At 39.2% G+C, this 20,760-nt stretch overlaps 2 protein-coding genes across 2 annotated transcripts in view; both read left to right on the plus strand.

Moving 5' to 3' along the window:
- The window catches only part of il18r1 (interleukin 18 receptor 1), a 30,096-nt gene extending 16,407 nt beyond the window's left edge, over positions 1-13,689 (plus strand). The window contains exons 8-11 of the mRNA XM_062975395.1: positions 1,542-1,681; positions 3,350-3,514; positions 4,459-4,617; positions 11,760-13,689. Coding sequence (XP_062831465.1) covers positions 1,542-1,681; positions 3,350-3,514; positions 4,459-4,617; positions 11,760-12,121 — 826 coding nt within the window. The 3' untranslated portion in view covers positions 12,122-13,689. The remainder of the gene's footprint in view (positions 1-1,541; positions 1,682-3,349; positions 3,515-4,458; positions 4,618-11,759) is intronic.
- A 9-nt stretch (positions 13,690-13,698) lies between these two features.
- il18rap (interleukin 18 receptor accessory protein) overlaps positions 13,699-20,760 on the plus strand; it is a 38,033-nt gene continuing 30,971 nt past the window's right edge. The window contains exon 1 of the mRNA XM_016995647.2: positions 13,699-19,768. The gene's annotated coding sequence lies outside the window, so the exon portion shown is untranslated. The remainder of the gene's footprint in view (positions 19,769-20,760) is intronic.

The following is a 20,760-nucleotide window of genomic DNA, read 5'->3' on the forward strand; positions in this document are numbered from 1 at the left end:
TCCGTACGTGTGGGACTAAATACAGTGTTTCTCAAACTGTGCTCCTTCAGTTGTTTTGGACTTCAGCTCCCAAAAATCCCGGCCAGTTTATCAGCTGTTAGGAATTGTGGGAGCTGAGGTCTTAAAACATCTGGAGGAGCACAGTTTGAGAATCTTTGGAGATACAGTAGAGTCTCACTTATCCAAGCTAAACGGGCCGGCAGAAGCTTGGATAAGCGAATATCTTGGATAATAAGGAGAGATTAAGGAAAAGCCTATTAAACATCAAATTAGGTTATGATTTTACAAGTTAAGCACCAAAACATCATGTTTTACAACAAATTTGACAGAAAAAGTAGTTCAATACGCAGTAATGTTATGTTGTAATTACTGTATTTACGAATTTAGCACCAAAATATCACGGTATTTTGAAAACATTGACTACAAAAATGGCTTGGATTATCCAGAGGCTTGAATAAGTGAGGCTTGGATTAGTGAAACTCTACTGTAGATAGATACACACACACACACACATATATTAGAGTTTATGCTGTTTGTTCCTCAGGACATGTTTTGATATATAGGGAATAATTATTTTTCTCCTTCATTATAGGAATATTTGATCCTAAAAATAAGATTGAGTTCAGAATGAATACATCATGTTTCTAGGTTTTGTTATGTTACAGAAACCTACGCAGACAGAAAAAATAAAAGAAAAGCAGAATGGGATGCAACAAAATCTAGAAAAGTGCTATAGATTACTGTAAGGTTAATTCTAAAGCAGACAGGTTTTCAGACAATAAATTAATGCTTGTTTCTTCAGAAGTTACCAAGAAACATCATAGAGCTCTGTCATTGCCATGTTTAATTTAAGATGTCAGAAAGACAGTTCCGCAACAGAAAAATGGATGGAAAAATGGTAGATTTACCAGTCTTGATGAGGTAGTCAAGATTAATTGGGGAATAAATGTATTGAAAATGTGTATGTATGTATTTTAATATATGTTTTTGAGAATTTGTAGGAGCTCTTGGGCACTCTAGAAATGTAGCGCAAAAAAAATTGGTATGCATATTTTAAAAAGCTAACAGATGAGAAAATGAAAAGTTAGTGGGAAAAGGAAAAACATATTTTAGTCAATGGTGAACAGTGTGCACATTTAGTAAAATGTCTTCAAGTCATTTATGACTTATAGCAATCCTAAGGTGAAACTCTCATAGGGTTTTCTTGTTGATATTTGTTAAGATAGGATTTGTCTTTGCCTTCTTCTAAAGATGAGAATACAACTTATCCAAGGTCACCCAGTTGGCTTTCATGACCAAGCAGGGATTCAAATCCCAGTTTCCAGTCATAATCCAGTGCTGAAACCACTATATCACACTGGCTCTAAGTAAAATACTGTATGTGAATCAGGAAAAATTAAGAAAAACAGTAGGTAGGCACATATACGATGAATGTGAAGCTGGTGTGTTATGTATGATAAAATCTCTATGTAGCAATAGCACCAGGAGGCACACAGGAGCTGGAGCTGCTAAATGTTTATTCTTTCTAATTTATTTGGCAGTTATGAAAAAAGGGGAAAATATGTCACAAGGATCTTGTGGATTAAAAATGTTAAAGAGGAAGACATGAATTCATCATACAATTGTATTTTATCTTTCGGAGGATATCCATCTATATGTCAGATACATACATTGCTGAAAGGTAGGGTATAATTTAGTCTAATGTATGTCTAGCCACCAAAATCAGAAATAGGTAACTTGTAGTTGTTGTTGGATTGATGGCAACCTCCATCACTCTACATCATTGGCTTCATTGACGGGAGTTTCAATCTAACAGCCTCTGAAAATCATTCTTTGCTTACTATATTTTAAATATTGGTTTAAGACATTTTCTCACATTGGAATTCAGAGTGTTCCATACCAGTTCAATGACTGTTTCGCTGTCAACAAAAATAATAAGTTTTTCCCTTTAATGATTTACAATAGGTTTCAAAAATTGCTATGTCTGTTATAGTGAATGTGTTACTTTCATTTCTATTTTTTAAAGAATGCGATAGGATAAGTAGAAGAATACTAATATCTTTTCACTCTAGCTTTGTACTGATATGTTGGTAGATGACTTTATAGGGTGGGGATTATCCTGAAGAAGACACCAAAATGCTGCTGCTGTTGTTTTCCTTGTTCAATGTTCAATCAAATAGCCTGATCAAACTGACTGCAGCAAGTGAAATCTTCTCATCTCTGCATGCCTGCCTTAAGTTTTGGCCAGCTTTTTCTTTGTCTCAGCCTATATGTATGGCCTATATTGGGAGTTAAATAGTAAGTCCACTATAGCTTACTAAAGACCTCATCAAACTGAGATCAGTAATTTAGATGGCAGTGGGGGAATTTGCCACGCAGCATGGTGAATCCTGCTGGCAGCAGGGGGAAATCGTTGCCCGGGCCCCGCATTGCCTGCTGCACTGTTTTCCCCATCACATGGGGGAAAACGTCTCCACCTGACTTCCCCTTATTCTTAATGAGAACACAGGAAGCCTCCCATGTCCTCCCATGTCCAGGACGCTTCTACGGAGCGCCACCGGAAATTGCCTTACGTTGTATAATAGCACCTGGTGGGCTCTGTTGAAGAAACATCTTGGCAACATGCACTCTGGCTTAGTGACACATTGTATATTATTTTCTCTACATGGGTTACCTTTGAAACAACTTAGAAATTTCAGTTGATGCAGAACATGATTGATTTTTTTGACAGCTGGGTAATATCTCACCAGTTCTGTACCCATACTGTTCTCTACTGACTACGCAATGCTATTTCTGATTCAGTTAAAAGTGCCAGATTTGACCTTCAGTGACCCTAAACCATCTGTGGGCAAAGTGGTAACTCACATTTGTACTGCTAATAGTTGTTTTATAGTTAAAGCAGTCCATTCACATTGGCAGCACCTTTCTGTCGCATTCATTCTCTCTTAGATATTACACACAGAATTATCCCTCTTAACATTTATGTTACCATCACAAACGTAGCTTTGGGGAATTTTAGTTGACCCTTAGGATCAGGATATGGCAACCAAAAAACATGACAGAGAGGTAAATAACTTCTCATGAAATAATTTGTTAAAAATTGTTTGGTTAGAATTTGTTGTTTTTAAGAGAAAAGAGAACCTGAAGACAGATTGTAGGAACCCTTTTCATTTGGTGTCAAAATATTTATGGTCATCTTGATTCTGTCTAAAGGTGTATTGAGTTGGGTTGCCAGATAACAACGGAGTAGTCTGATAATAATTTGTCATTTTAAAAAACTTGATAAAATTTTCTGAAGGTGATTTTGCCTCTTTTAGCAATAATCGGTTGCTTTCTTTCCCTTCCCCAGATCTTTCTAATCCAGATCTACCTGTCCATGTCTTTACAACTGGCATTATCATGGCAATATTCTTTTCATTTGCTGCTGTGTTTATGGTGATTCTGTATGTGGTGTTCAGATTTGAATTTGTGTTGCTATATCGAGAGATAACAGGGAAAGATGAAACTTTAGGAGGTAAAACATCATGGGGTTCTACTTATTAAAGGGTGGGGTTACTGTGCTATTTCAAATCATTTTGCCCAGGAATTGACCCTTTTAATCTTGTAAATATAATTTGAGAACTGAAAAGGGTCTGTAACTTTATCTGCTTTGAGTCTCATTATTTAGAGAAAGGTGGGATGAATAATAATAATAATAATAATAATAATAATAATAATAATAATAATTCCTACTCTTCCATTACTGTATGAAAGAAAAGATCTTTCATGCCTTTAATCCAGGAGGAAAAGGAAGGGGCCTGAGGCTATTAGGAATTGTGGAAGTTGAAGTCCAAAACACCTGGAGGCCCCAAGTTTGCCCATGACTGCCTCAGTCTGTATGAACTGAGTGGAATTTTTTAAAAGGAAACAGTAAATATGCAGAATAATTTATAGTTTCTTCTTTTTAATCTAGAAATCATAACTACTGATTATGCTTATTGGGGAATTTTGGGATATTGCCGATATGAGAAAATGTTTCAGCATTTTAACAATGTTCAGTGGGTATGGGGTGGTTAACCGGAACCAACAATCAGGAAGAGAGAGGAAAGAATTGCCAACAGCATATATTGTGGAGGATGGCTAATGCGCATCAACAAGATTTTGAAAGCAAAGTTTCTCCTTTGTTCCCTTTAGAGTTCTTAGAAGATGCTCTCCCAATGCCAATATTGAAATAAAATTTGAGTCAGTCATATCAATATTTCTATTTTGAAAAATTCTAAGTGTGTAGTAGGGGCAGATGGCATATTGTCCTTCATTTCAGGTAGAAAAAAAATTTGATCCAGCCTCCACATTTTTCTGCTGTAGTTCTACCATTCCTAGGAGCAAACCTTGTGTTTCCTAAAGATAGATCAGAAGAAAAGAGAAGAATGCTGTTCTTATTATAATATCAAAGATTCTTTGGGTTCTTGATATTTTTAGATGGAAAGCTATATGATGCCTTCGTGTCTTACCTGAAAGACTCTGTACCAATATATGGCGAAGAGAGAAAATTTGCATTGGAGGTGTTACCCAAAATATTAGAAGATAATTTTGGATACAAACTGTGCATCTTTGAACGAGATATCTCCCCTGGAGCAGGTAAGCTGGTGGGGTAGGATTACACTTCAAAACTTGAGTGCAGAGCTGTATTTATCAAAACTTTTCATGTGAAATGATCCCTTGTCAGTAGTAAGTGTTTAATCAGCTCTACACAGCCAGTTCATAGCAGGATTAGGGATGTTATGAAATATAACAATACTTTAAATTTTTCATATCTTGGAAATGTTACATTTTTGAATTTCGCCTCTTAGAATTACTATCTATAATGGAGAATGCCCATCTGGGATTAGGGATACTGGGAACTCTATTCCAAAAAAGTAATATGTATAAGTTATGATCTTTTCTGATGTTCAGAGAAGATGTTGAACATCAGAAGTTATTGTGTATTGATCTAGACAAGGGGTCCTCAAACTTTTTATACACGGGGCCAGTTCATAGCCCCGCAGACTGTTAGAGGGCCAGACTATAGTTTTACAAAAACTGTGAACAAATTCCTATGCACACTGTACATGCCTTATTTTGAAGTAAACAAACAAAATGGGAACAATTATGCCTCAATGTTAATCATCATCATATCATAATCATTATCATAGCTCCCAGATGGCGTAGTGGACTAAGTGACTGGAAGGTTGGGTTGCTGACCTGAAAGTTGCCAGGTTCGAATCCCACCTGGGGAGAGTGCGGATGAGCTCCCTCTATCAGCTCCAGCTCCATGCGGGGACATGAGAGAAGCCTCCCACAAGGATGGTAAAACATCAAAAAACATCCGGGCGTCCCCTGGGCAACGTCCTTGCAGACGGCCAATTCTCTCACTCCAGAAGCAACTTCGGTTGCTCCTGACACGAAAAAAAAAATTCATTATCATAATAAAAATAATAAAGAGGGTTGGAAGAGACCCCTTGGCCCATTTAGTCCAACCCCCTTCTGCCTTTGTGCTCCAAAAGTACAAGCAAAGCACCCCTGACAGATGGCCTCCCAGCCTCAATGTTGTTATTATTATTATTATTAATAATAATAATAATAATAATAATAATAATAATAATAATGGAAATAACAACTGAAATGATCAGCAAACGAGTGCAAAAAGTCAAGAACTGGACATCGCCTGGTAGTGATCAACTTCATGGATTTTGGCTCAAACATCTGATTAGTTTACATGGAAAAATGGCCCAACAATTCAATGAGATGCTGCAGAAAGGAAGTGTCAGTGAATGGCTAACAACTGGAAGAACATACCTGATACAAAAGGATCCAACAAAAGGAGCAGCACCAGGAAACTACAGGCCAATAACGTGTCTGCCCACTATGTTTAAACTACTGACTGGCATCATAGCTGACAGAATTCAAGACTATCTTGAAGAAAAAAACATCTTGCCAGATGAACAGAAAGGCAACAAACGGAAAAGCAGGGGCACAAAAGACCAGTTATTGATTGACAAAATGATCCTGGAGAACTGTAAGAGCCGAAAAGCTAATCTTCACATGACATGGATTGACTACAAAAAGGCCTTTGACTCACTCCCACACAGCTGGATCATCAAGTGCCTGGACGCCATCGGGATTTGTAAAAACGTTGGCACCTTCATTGAAAACATGATGGAGCACTGGAAAACTGAACTGTTTGTTGGAAATGAAAGCTATGGACTTGTCAACATCAGGAGAGGAATTTTCCAGGGAGATTCATTGTCCCCTCTGCTTTTCATTATTGCCATGATCCCTCTGTCAACAATCTTACAAAAAACAAATCTCGGCTACCAAACATCTAAGAATTCTCACAAAATTTCACATTTGATGTACATGGATGACCTGAAGCTATATGGGAAAACAGAAACTGAAATTCAGTCTCTGACCAACACTGTCCGAATTTTTAGCACTGATATCAACATGGAGTTTGGTTTGGACAAATGTTCGACAGTGGCATTGAAGAAGGGAAAAATCATTGAAAGTGAGGGCATAAATATGCCTAATGGCCAAACAATAAAGTGTCACCAGCCAGAGGCCTATAAATATCTGGGCATATTACAGCTGGACAACATCAAGCATGAACATGTGAAAACTGTGGTCAGCAAAGAATACACACAAAGGGTCAGAAAAATTCTCAAAAGCAAGCTCAATGGAGGCAACACCATCAAAGCCATAAACACCTGGGCCATACCTGTCATAAGATATACTGCTGGCATCATAAACTGGACACAGATGGAACTGGACAATTTGGACAGAAAAACAAGAAAACTCATGACCATCCATCATTCCCTGCACCCCCACAGCGATGTTGACCGGCTCTATCTGCCTAGAAGATCAGGGGGCAGAGGACTCTTACAAGTCAAACAAGCAGTCAAAGAAGAAGAACATGCCCTGGCAGAATATGTAAAGCAAAGTGAAGAACCTGCTTTGATTGAAGTCAAAAATCAGAAACTCCTCAAAGCACAGCAGACAAAAAACCAGTACAAGAAAACCACACTACAAACTAGAGCTGACAACTGGCACAACAAAACATTGCATGGAAAGTTCCTTGACAAAATTGAAGGAAAAGCTGATAAGGAGAAGACCTGGCTCTGGCTCACAAATGGGACCCTGAAGAAAGAGACAGAAGGCCTGATCCTTGCAGCCCAGGAGCAAGCCATCAGGACAAATGCAATTAAGGCCAAGATCGAAAAATCAGCTGATGACCCAAAATGCAGACTGTGCAAGGAAACCAATGAAACCATTGATCATATCCTCAGCTGCTGTAAGAAAATTGCACAGACAGACTACAAACAGAGGCACAACTATGTGGCCCAAATGATTCATTGGAACTTATGCCTCAAGTACCACCTCCCAGCAGCAAAGAACTGGTGGGATCACAAACCTGCAAAAGTATTGGAAAATGAGCACGCAAAGATACTGTGGGACTTCCGAATCCAGACTGACAAAGTTCTGGAACACAACACACCAGACATCACAGTTGTGGAAAAGAACAAGGTTTGGATCATTGATGTTGCCATCCCAGGTGACAGTCGCATTGACGAAAAACAACAGGAAAAACTCAGCCGCTATCAGGACCTCAAGATTGAACTGCAAAGACTCTGGCAGAAACCAGTGCAGGTGGTCCCGGTGGTGATGGGCACACTGGGTGCCGTGCCAAAAGATCTCAGCCGGCATTTGGAAACAATAGGCATTGACAAAATCACGATCTGCCTACTGCAAAAAGCCACCCTGCTGGGATCTGCACGCATCATCCGAAAATATATCACACAGTCCTAGACACTTGGGAAGTGTTCGACTTGTGATTTTGTGAAACGAAACCCAGCATATCTATCTTGTTTGCTGTGTCATACAACGTCGTTGTGTCAATAATAATAATAATAATAATAATAATAATAATAATAATAAATCACACAGTCTTAAACACTTGGGAAGTGTTTGATTTGTGATTTTGTCATACGAAATCCAGCATATCTATCTCGTTTGCTGTGCTATACTGTGTCTTTGTGTCAATAATAATTATAATAATAATAATAATGATAAAAATAAAGAGGGTTGGAAGAGACCCCTTGGGCCATTTAGTCCAACCCCCTTCTGCCTTTGTGCACCACAAGCACTAGCAAAGCACCCCTTAATAATTATTAAATAATAATTAAAGTACCGTTATAAACAAGCAAAGCTTTGGAAGGCACGCACGCGCCTTCCTCAACGGAGGAGGAGGGAGCTGCTACTGTGGGGGCCGGATAAATGGCTTCGTTTGGCCGCATGTGGCCTCCGGGCCTTAGTTTGGGGACTCCTGATCTAGACCATTGCTCTAGTTCAGTGGTTCCCAACCTTTGGTCCATAGACCACCAGTGGTCCCCAAAAAACTAAAATATGGCCCGCGGCCTCACCGTTATTGCATCATTGCAATGAGAGCGACTGGTCTTATGAAACCCTCTTATAGTGCTGAGGCAACAGGGATGTTGGGAGGAGAGAGGTTGACTATTCACAAAAGGCGTAGCAACAAACCTCCTGACTGCTGCTTTTCCAAAGTTGACCAAAAACCTGATTCGTAACCCTCTAGGTACTAATGTTGGAGAGTTGTTCCTGGTCAAAAAAAGATTGGAAACCATTGCTCTAGTTAACATGGTATTGCTTATATACTCTGAAAACTAACATTTTACTGAGGTATTAGCGTTTAGGTATAGGCATTCCCTAAGTTACAAACAAGATCTGTTCTGTAGGTTTGTTCTAAGTTGAATTTTTAAGACAGAACGTGTACACTTTTAAAGTATAATTCCAGCCAAATATAGCTTTGGATAGCATAGGTAAGGGTTAATACCCCTGTGATGTTTATTTTGCTGTTTGTACCACTGTTTAGAATATTCCACCTCATTTTCTGTCCCTGTAATAACTGGATTTTGAAAACTTTGGCTTGTTGTGGAAACAAGGATTGAGGATAAAACTTCAGTAGAGATACCTTTTCTCCTAGTTAAGTCTTCCAGGAGTGAATTTCCCTTCCTAGATTTCTCTCACTTCCTGTTGTCTCACCCCCGTTCTTAACTAGGAGTCATTTGTAAGTTGAATGTTTTCAACCTACAGCCTGCCTGTACATGAAATGTGTCACATGCAGTCACTTTGGCTTTTTTTTTTTAAAATAGCAAAATCAAGTGCAGATTCCAACACCATGTATGCACTCTGGATGGGAAATTAAGTGCAGCTTATGACACTCTAGAAGGGAATACAGTGTACAGGGAGATGAACTGCAGTTGCTTCACTCCTGAAAAAGGTCACACCTCTGCAAATAGCAGTAGAAACAAAGGTTCCATTAGTGCCTGTTCTCCTGTCCATCATTTATACACTGTGAGGGAATTGTTTGTTTTTACCCCCTTGGATTGTGTCAGGAAAAGGGTTGCTCACCCTCTCCTCGTGGGCTGTAATTGCAAGCTAGAATAGATCTTATCTGAGGATTAGACTTTTCTTAAAAATTCACTGACATCATTTAGCATCACATGCAGATAAATTTTTAGACGTCATCTGTCTGCTCCAATTAGATTTTGGAGGAAGGAAAATGTTCTTTTTGCTGCATTATTCCAAATCTCTGCCTCTATCCATGTATACAAATGAACATTCTTGCAAAATGTATAATGGCATGTCTCCTTGTAGTTCAGTTTTTTAAAATGCTTTATATACTTGGATCTACCATTGTTTAGTTGTCTTAGAATAGAACACTAGGATACCAGGTCTGAATTTGTGCTCAGCCATGAAAACCCACTAGGTGATCTTGGGCAAGTCAGTCTCTTAGCCTTAGAGAAAGGCAATGGCAGAAGCCACATGTAAAGAAACCTTGCCACTAAAAATCAAGATAGAGTCCCTATAAACCTGAAAGTACTTAACAATGGATGCATGGAATGGAATTGATTTAATTCATATTCCCTTTGCATTTGTTTGCTGGGAAACCTGATCAGTCACTTGCCATATGCATCCTAAAGTGTGAAAATATTGCTTAAAGATATGCACTTAAGCCTGTGTCAATGGGCTATGTAAACTAACAAAGACTGCATCCCTTCTTAATGAGGACACTGTAATAAATAATGAGAATGAATTTTCAGACCCTGCAATGCATAATGGGAACAAATTATTTTTGTAAAAAGTAGCTTTCCAACTGGGAGATGTGTGTTTCCATGCTGAAGACATTTTGATGGGTTTTTTTTACTCTGTCCAAAACAAAAATATGTGACTGACATAGGTGGTTGCTGTTTTACAATTTGGTTAAGTAGTCATATTGATTTAAAGGAAGAGCTGTCTAGTTTCTGATAATATTGCAGATAACATCTTACCTACCTTCCTTCCTTTGCAGAAGTTAATTTCTTTCTGAAGTTCTCAGACACCACAGATTTGATATTGTGTGACAGTTGCACAATTTTGCATTATGTACCAAGGACAACCTTTAACATAGTTTTCTGAGCCTTCAAAAAGAAAAAAAAAACTACTAGATGTTAATGTCATTTTAGTTATTCATTAAATATCTTTAGCCTACTTTTTAAAGAAAGGCCTCTAACATTTTTTTAAAATATGATAATACAAAAATGCCAATTCCTTCACATCGTAATTATTGGTAACTTTAAAAAGAACAATGAAGAGAAGAGAAACTGCAGAAGGAGATATCTGGGGAAAACTGTGTTGGATTTATATCCAAAGAGCATAATGAGGAAGTGGTAAAGTGGACTATAACTTTGTGCTGCAACTTTATGTTTGCAACAGCCTTACAGAGATAGTCCTGTCATTTAATGGCATTCAATATATTATACATGGTTTGGGTGCTTGACCAGGATTCTGGGAAAAAACGGTTTCAAGTCCTTATCTAGCCATGGAAGACCTTGGGTAAGCTACACTTTCTCAGTCTAAGAAGGTAATTGCAAACTTCCTCTGCATAAATATGGACAGAAAAACTAGGAGCTTGTCTTCATCAGTAACAAAACCCAGTGTCAAGGATTTTCTTGACTTGATTCAAGCTTGCCCCACTTTAGGCAAAGTTTGGGGACAGGGCCGGCCGGAGACAATTTTGAATATTAAGCGGGGGTGGGAAAAGCGCCCCCCCCCCCGCCGGCGCTGCGGGAGGCGTGGCCATGTGCCGCGGGAGACACATGGCCACACCTCCCGCAGCGCTGGCGGGCCCCGCCTCCCGTGCCCTGGCCCCACCTCCCGTGCTACTCGCCCTGACCCCGCCTCCCATGCTGCGTGGGACATGTTCGGGACATGTTCAAAAATAGTTTCTGATATTATTGCAAAATAGGATTTCCTCCCAGTTGGGAGTGCATTGAGTGGTTAACTGAGGTCTCGAAACCCACCAAAATGGCCTTGGGATGCACGTTCTATACCTCTGTTAAAATGTATGAATAGTAGTGAGATCGAACAGCAAAAGAGGCATGAGTGGAAAGAACAAAAGTCATTGGGTGAGGTTAACTGGCTTCTGGATTGAACTTTTAAAGAAATTTGTGTGAGAAATTTATCATCACTCTTGCTCACGTTGAGGAGGTTGTACTGAGAGAAAGAACTCTATAAATGTTGGTAAGTTTGTTTGTTTTTAAAGAATATTTAGTAGTAGTATAGTCCTGTGGGTTACACATGATTATAATACACCCCATGAATAGAACACTGCAAATTGTTTTATTAGCATTTAATTTCCCTTCATTGTTTCAATGAACTTTGACTCATCTTTCTTCTGCTTACAGCTGTTATTGATGATGTCCAGTCATTTATTGACAGAAGTCGAAGACTAATCATTATACTGAGTAAGAACTACATTTCTGACCAAGTCATGTTTGAACTTGAAATTGGGCTTCACAAGGCTTTAGTTGAAAGAAAAATTAAAGTAATATTAATAGAATATATGCCTGTAACTAATTTTGATTTCCTGCCCATGTCTTTGCAACTTCTTTCATCCAAACAAGTGGTGAAATGGAACAAAGAGAAATCATTGCCTTTAAATTCTAGGTTTTGGAAGAAGCTCCGTTATGCAATGCCTGCTAAGCCCCCCTTGAGAAAAACATTGACTACTTTTGAAGAGCAGAATCATTGCAGGACAGAACATTAAAAACTAATGTGTTTTGTACCATATCGGGACTGTCTCTGATCACAGTGTATTTTGCTTCAAGCCACTATTATTTTCCTTTGAGAGGATGAAATCCCTCAATCCTCAGAAACATGACTGAGGACAGGACGCAAGTTTCCTCATTGGCTGCTCTATGGAACTCCCTGTAATGGGAGACTCAGCCAATTCCATTGAACTTCTGTTGGCAAACAAAGTCCTTTTTGTTCAAGTAGGTAAAGGTAAAGGTTTTCCCTTGACGTCTAGTCGTGTCCAACTCTGGGGGTTGGTGCTCATCTCCATTTCTAAGCTGAAGAGCCAATGTTATCTGTAGACACCTCCAAAGTCATGTGACTGGCATGACTTGATGTAGCGCTGTTACCTTCCTTCTGGAGCGGTACCTATTGATCTACTCACATTTGCATGTTCTCGAACTGCTAGGTTGGCAGAAGCTGGGGCTAACAGCGGGAGCTTACTCTGCTCCCTGGATTCAAACTGCTGACCTTTTGGTCAGCAAGTTCAGCAGTTCAGTGGTTTAACCCGTTACACCACTGGAGGCTCCCCCTTTTTTCAAGTAGAGTTCTGAAAATGGACTGCAGAAGAAGGTCCTTTGAATATATGGATGTACTTTCCTGTTGATGTGCTTTTTCAATGGCTTTTAATTCAGGTGTGTTTCAATGTACCCATCTGTTTCGTGTCTAATGTTATAACTTAAGTTTTTAAAATACTTTTTTCTAAAATATTATGAACTCCCTTGAGTATCCATTTTTCTGAGGGAAAGGAAAGGTAAGAATCAATCAATCAAACAAACAAACAAACAATAAATAAAGGATATAGGAATTGCCTGCAAAGAGGAGAATTGTCATAGGGCTCAAAAGAGAACATATTCTCTCATTTTTATGGTATAATTTTTCTGATTGTAGAACTGTGTCTGTTCACATTTGAACTGGTCCAATGTTTTTTGAGTTGTCTTGGGTTTCACTTAGGGTGAATGAAGCATATAAAATGAATGAATGGATGGATGGATGGATGAAATCTTCATAGCAAAACAGGCTTCTGCTGGCACTAAAGTACAACAGCAACTTAAAACACATGTCTAATGTGAGTAAGAAATAGGAGTAAGACATTTCAAGTAAAGCTACCTGCTCCTGGTTACATTTAAGTAACTCAGCTTGATGTGGTTGTGCCTGATTATGCCCACTGATTATTGGTAGAAAGAACTTCTGCTTGTGGAAAGTGTTTGATCCAAGAGGGGTGGTGATTTTTCTCAGCTGCATCCCTTCCCAAATAGTTCCAGAGGATTCTCCCAAGGCGCTTCCAGACATCATTTAAACCCACTTCAGAGCGGGTAAAATAAACCTGCTCCAAAGTGGGTTTAATTCCCCACAGCCAAAAAGGGCTTTGCATGTCCTAGTATCTTTCAGGAGTGCATGGGGACACCGAGAACCCCCCCCCCCAAAAAAAGCCCTAAAAATAAGAGTAAACTTGCTGGGCTGCCATGATGTCTCTCTGCATGTCTTCTGGAGCATACTAATGATGTACTAGGAGGCGGGGGTGGTCAGAAGCAATTTGTCCTCCCCCCCCCCCCCCCAGCTTCCTGGCAAGTCATTGTTACACTCCAGAAGGCGAGCAGGGAGGCCTAATGGTGGTCTGGTAGGGTTACTCTTTATTTTTAGGGCTTTTTGGGGGAGGGGCCTTAGGAAGGAAGTGGGTGCCGTCTCTCATCTTTGGGCTCCAGGAGCCCAAAAGGTGCAAGGTGAGGACTGGCCCCCGTGTAGTCCCAGTACTACCTGGTAGTCCATAACCCCTTAGAACCAGGCCTTTCATTAATTCGGAATAAAGCAGGGTTTTCTTGAATTAATTTGCTTTTACAGGATATGTCGTTTGGGTGCCTCTGGTAAAAGTGCGAGACTTGCGTATTTTAGGCCTTGTCTGGGTGGCCCCTTAATGTGGCAGAGCAGAACTGCTTGGAGAGGAGGAATGGATGAACATGCCTGCTCCCTCCACTTACCTCAGCAGAGTGATCCAGCGAATGATAAACTCTTCCATCAACAATTACAAAAAAAAACAAAAAAAAACAAAAACCATTTGATGTAACCTATGGGAAATGAAGCATGGGTAGGATATTACTACAAGACTGGGAAAGATTTCAATATTTTTTAAAACTCAAATGGATTTATTCTTTGTTCAAGAGTTCACAAGTATTGCATTGGACTGGTTACATGCAAACAATACCAATCATGGGAAGTCACTCCTGTAAACCCCCATATCTGGTAAGAATCCCCAAACCTTGAAATCTTGTGATGGCAGGCCGGAAGCCAACACAAGGAGAGGGATTTTGCTACTTGTACTGGCCACAATCGCAATAGACTCCCCAACATTGGTGTATAATATGATGATCATGTGTTCAACAGAATGAATGGGATTTAGGGTGTCACATTTAATGATTGTATGAAACACAGTTATCCTGAAATAAGGGGCATACAAGACACCTAGCAACCCCAGCACAAGGTAACATGGAAAACTAGACTTAATGTTCAACTGGTATAAAGAGTGACCTTTTAAAATAATCAGATAATTTTATCATAGCTATTTTCAGAAGACTTCACAGTGCAAAAATTATGTGTTGCATATTACACTTATATCAAAGTAACTCCACTGGTTGCCAGTTAGTTTCCGGGTAAAGTACAAAGTGTTGATGCTGATCATTAAAGCTCTACATAGTTTGAGTCCAGGTTACCTACAGGATTACCCCCCCCCCCCCTCCTCCCGATAATCTGTCCTGGACACTGAAGTGGAGGGGACATTTATCTCAACCAGCTGAAACTTACCTGGCAACTGTTACCCAGAGACTGGAATGACTTGCTAGAAGCGATCCAACAGCAAAATGAGATGTCAACATTTAAGAAACAAGAAAAAAAAACCTATGTAGATTTTTGATATGTTTGATATGTTTTCATCATTTGAAAGACTATTTTAGTCGATATGCATATGTTTTTACAGTTTTATAATATTGCATTTTACTAATATTGTTATAGTCTGAATCTGCATTGAATTATTGCCATAGTTTGTAAGCCGCCCGGAGTCTCCCTTCGGGGGTGAGAAGGACGGAGTAAATAAATATCTCTTCTGGTAGGCCTACCTCAACCAACTTCGAACTGTGGATTTTAAATTTGCATTTTATTCATATGTTTTAAACTTTGCATTTTGGTATATGTGTTTTGGCTGTGTTGTACCCCACCTTGAGCTGTGAGAAGAGATGAGTAATAAATAAAAGTTGCTGTTATTACTACATAATCTTTGTACATAGAGGGACCATTTACTTGTCACAATCAACTTTGCCTTCAAGTGATGTTTAGAAAATGATTTCTGTAGTTGAAATCAAGTAAACGATTAATGAAGTAAGGAGCACGAACTTGGAGCTGAAGCCGTAAAAATGATAGATCCCCAAGGGCCACCCGGTCCAATCCCATTATGTCATGCAAGAATACACAAACAAAGCACTCTCAACAGATAGAGATCCGGTTTCTGTTTAAAAAATTCCAAATAAGATATAAAAAGAGGGATTTGCATTATGGGGAAAAGGGGCCAAATAAGGACACCCCCTCAATAGGAACTCTACCATACCAAATATTTTTTTCTTTGGGCTCCCAAATATCTAGCATAATAGAACATGAGACATTCAAAATCTTTCACAGCACGAACTCTTCCACTTGCTGTGTTTACATCATCTGGGTAATTTTGTCTGCCACCTTTTCTTCGGATGCTGGAATTCTGTTTCTACATACAGTGCTAAAAATTTGGGGATTGGGGGAAAATGTAATGGAGTGAGAAGAATTATTCATGGACAATATATTCATTTTTTTGCTCTCCCTGCTACATTCCTAAGTGGAAGACTACATGAGAAGGTGAAGGAAGAAAGCAAATGTCTGAGCCACCAGCTGATTGCACAAACTGGCAAATTTTGTGCTTTTCAACCTCCATTGTGTGTCTTTTGTCTTGTGTTCTCTTTTCCTTGCCTGTCTACTTTTCAAAACTGAAAGGTGTTCTGCTTTTAGGCTGTGTATGTGTGATGTTGATGGAGAGGGGGGATATTTGCTCCCTCTCTAGTTTTAATTGCATGTTATGTGTTGTGGACTCCACAGCATTTCATTCCATCCTCTGAGTTCATAGTTCCCAACAGATTATTTTGAGGGCAACACAATCTTCCAGGAAAAGGGCCTGCTCCAGGCATGTTGAACAGATGTCTTGGAGGGGAGTCTGCCAAACAGGGAGATTTGGCAGAAGCATATTGATGGCCCATCAGTACTTAAAGGTATTTCCATATTTTAGTTTACAAGATCAATTTGGGGAAAATTCGTTTTTTGGACTATATCTACTGTACTATAACCCCCAGGCATATACTGTACGCAATGAACTTTTTAGTTAATCTTTCAAAGCTTACTCATGGAGTAACTTAGCTGGCATGGAGAGTACGAGATATTTGAGCATTTTAAAGGTAACATGCTATTGCTTATTGGTCCTACTCACTTTAGCAGTGTAAAAATATGTACCTTCCAGCTGTTCCGGTTTGTGCCCTTCCAGACAGGCCCTTTATCCCAGGTTTTCTGTTTATCCCAGATTATCTGGCAGTGTGGACTCATATAATCCAGTTTAAAGCAGAAAACCTGTGATCAGATCCTGGGATAAAGGGTCTGTCTAGAAGGAGCCCTTGTCACTGTCATTTCTCATCGATCCTTTCTTGCCCCACTTTCTCCCATTATCTCTCTTGTTGAGGGGACATAATCGTAACTTCAGTGTGCTCAGGCAAAAGCAAAGTCCAATGGGTCTTCTGAGTGTGCATGTTTGTGTGTGTGCTTCTTCCATAGATCCCAGTTTTCATCTGCGAGATGTTGGATGCTATGAAAACCTTGGAAGAGGAGGAGATTAGTGAAGGCTGCTGCCAGAGTAGTGTTCGTCATCACAAAGCAGCTCACACTGAACATGCAGGACAGTTTGTCTGCAATTTCCTGTGTGTCCTCTGAAGCAATTGTGATTTCTGGATTACAGTACTGCTAGATGTAGCAAATATGAGTAAACAGTTCTTGCAGTGGTGAGAAAGATTCAGTGGGGCTCCCAGACAGCTTTAATGAATTGAGTAAAGCTATTTGGCTTCTTCCTAAATGATCTGGGATTGGGGATAAGCGCTCAAGTGGCTGAATTTGAGAAGATACGTGATTATTCAGAGCAGCAACAAGCTAAGCAACTTGCAGATACTTTCTAAAGGATCTCAACAAAATAGGTAATGGTGCAAACTTTGTTCAGTGTTAACTAATTATAAAGGAACATGCATTGAGGTAAAAAAGAGAGAACAAATGAAGTGAGGGGGGAATTAGGAAAGAAAGGGAGTGATATCAAATAGACTTCTTAAAAATCAACGGTAGAGTGACTCTAGGAATACAGTATACAGTTCCCTGTTCTATCTCAGAAATTGTGAGTTTGAACTGGGAAAGTCAAAGAAATGGCAAACTAATGATCAAATTTTCATATTGAAAATCCTGTCCAGGTATTTACTCTTCAAAGTTATAATTGGATAGTGATGGGGAAGTGATCATGAAGGGTTGCAAACCAAGAATGGATTTAATGTGCCAAGCTTGAAGATGGTGGATTATAAAGTTAACTAGGAAATTATAGGCATTATAGTCCAAAGGATTTGGACTTTGACAAGATTTGCCTATATTTATAGAGGAGCTATCCTTTCTGGATCTGAGCCAACAGTGATGTGATGAAGGAAATTGAGGTCCCTTCTAACACTGCTATATAAAATCCAGATTATCTACTTTGAACGGGATTATATGACAGTGTAGACTAAGATAATCCAGTTCAAATCAGATAATGTGGATTATCTGCTTTGATGATCTGGATTATATGGCAGTGTAGAAGGGGCCAGAGATAACAAGTGGTCCATGTGGACTAGATGCATGCAGAGCAACTTTATTGCAGGAAGGTGGCAAACCAGCACTGAAGGAAGGCTGTTACCTTTGGAAGGTACCAGCATGTTTTTTCTCCAGGAATGTGACCTTTGGTGGTCGTTCCTATTGTTTGATTCTGTGTGCAACCAGCTTCCGGTCTGCCACTTCCCTGCAAAACCTGTCTTCTGCTATTGACGAGGAAACCATGGTCCTGGAATTTTCCTTGTGCCATATGGCATGGCATACAAGTGACATCAGGGGATGAGATTGTCCCCTTCTTCCCCTGCTGTAATCAAACATTTATAGGATTTTATTTTGCAAAGCTCCCATGAAACCGTGAAGTTATTTTTTAAAGTATTTTTACAAATATTTTACAGAGCAGCAGAACTGGGGGACAGCAGAGTTTTGTCCCTAACAGGAAGTATAGCCACAACATCATAGGTTGGCTATTTTAACACCCTGAACTCCTCCAGCTAGCCAGAGGGTGAATTCCCTCTCCTCACACCCCCAGGCACAGGAATTCGCATTGAAAGAAAATTGCCAGGCCTCTACGCCATTTAAAATTAAAACGTATCAGGTTTTGTTTTCAAAATAAGAAGTGAGGTGCTAGCTACTTCCATTTGTTTTATTTCTTGGTACTTTTCACAGCCCAGGTCACCCCCAGACAATCTTAAGTACAAAAAATTGGCCCTTAGACCCACTTGGGCCATAGCATTTGAGAGAGTTGTGGACTTTCACTAGGCACTTTCAACAGGTTTTCCACTATGAAGGATGTGCAACATACAAGGGAAACTTTTTTCTCATGCTGCTCTTTTCACCCACAGAATTAGCAGTATCTATCTTCTGGAGTCAGCCCTGAAATCCAAAACTCTTCCATTATTCCTATTTGGCAGGGCTAGTCCCAATTAACCCTTTGTTGTCCCACTTTCCCAGCTGCTTTTAAAATGTCCCCGTTTCATTCTCCAACTTCCTCCTTTGCCCTCCAGCTTAGATCAAGTGCTGAAAATTGACTTTGATGCACAAAAGCAGGTTGCTCTCAATTAATTCAACAAAGAGGAAAGAGAAAGAGGCAGAATCTTAGTCTTGCAAATAAGACCTGGCAAAAGCAAATGGTTGTAGTGACATATAACTCTCTTTGGCTATCTTGACCACATGCTGGTGTTGTTTGACCATATGTCCCAGCTTTCATGTGTGAAGTGTTGAGATGTATGGAATTCCTCTATTTTTCAGTCACAAAGTGCAGTGATCTTCAGGATTACAATGCTTTTCCCTATAGTTTTTTTTCAGACAATAGTACACAGTGTATAAGTAAACATTATCTTGTCAGTGATCTGTAGCAAAAGGGTGGGTGAGCAGATAGATATGAGGAAGAATTACATTAGATGGAAACATCTTGGCATCAATCTTATATTACCAACTGCATAACTGGTGGTAGGGTGGGAGGAGAGTGGCATTTCCTGATGAAATGATCTTGAAAACCTTTATGCAAATAAGAATAAGACATTAATAAGACATCGTTGGTAGCTTTCATGGAAAAGTTCATTCAGTTTTCCCCTCCCACATTTTATGTGAAGAGTTGCCAGAAACGCATAGCAAAAAGGAAGCTGATGACATCGTGATAAAGGAAACTCTGATTAGAAGGAAACTGACATGCCGCCTCAGAGCTAATCACAGCTCTTATCGCAACTGGCAGGATTCAGAGGTAAGATATTTGTCCAGATAGTAGTCACTTTTTCAGATTACCAATTCTGTAATGTTCTGCTTCAGATATTTCTGAAGCAAACGTTTTTTTTTTTATTTTGAGGTTTGTTGCCTGTGATGCTCTTATTCTCTTTCCCAATGATAAGCATATTGCCTTTTCCCCATTCTGATTTTCTTCAGTTAGTGACTAAGAATTTGTAGGAGATATATTATCTAGGTGTTTTGGAAAGATTATTTTCTTCTAGCTGTAATTAACAGTGCCTAATGGATCAGCATTGTTTAATAGTGCAGCAGAATCTGAAGTGAACTCAATAAATGTTGCAAAGATTTTACAGGTCACATAGATGTTATCTGAAGAAATAGTTTCCATCTTTCTCCTTTTCCCTCGGAGGGAACCAACAACATATTAATCTTAACTCAAATTGACTACTTCCTTAGCTTAAATATTATACTCAGCCATTGTAGTGCATTGTAGTACTCTTGAGTTTGAATATTGGCATGATAATTGGGTATATTATAGACATTTTTATTTTACTATAGAAACTTAACAGATCAAGCCTATATCACTATTTTCTCAGAAATAAATTCAATGAAACTTATCCTCATGTAAATCTAATTTTGTGTATGCTTCACCAGAGTCAGTGAGTGCTACTGAGTCTGAATAGACAGCTATAGGATTAAACTAGCAAATTGCAACACCTGTGGATTCCATTGAACTCAATTGGATTTACTTCTGATCAGACACTTGATTTAAAATTATAACTAATGAATTCTTGAATGTTTTTCCAGAATTTTTAGTGTAATACCTAAAATTGTGTCCTCTTTCAGGGGATCAAAAGATCATTAAGGAGGATGCTGTGTCTGCATGGAAAATATTTCCTTTTCTATGTGGAATGATCAGTAATTCTAAGTCATTTCCAAATGGAGGTCCCCTGACAATAGGAATGAAAAGGCACTGTGCAGCTATTCTGACTTTTTCTGCTTAGTGGTTTT

The sequence above is a fragment of the Anolis carolinensis genome, chromosome 3, assembly GCF_035594765.1.
Source record: "Anolis carolinensis isolate JA03-04 chromosome 3, rAnoCar3.1.pri, whole genome shotgun sequence".
In the NCBI taxonomy this organism is placed as follows: domain Eukaryota; kingdom Metazoa; phylum Chordata; class Lepidosauria; order Squamata; family Dactyloidae; genus Anolis; species Anolis carolinensis.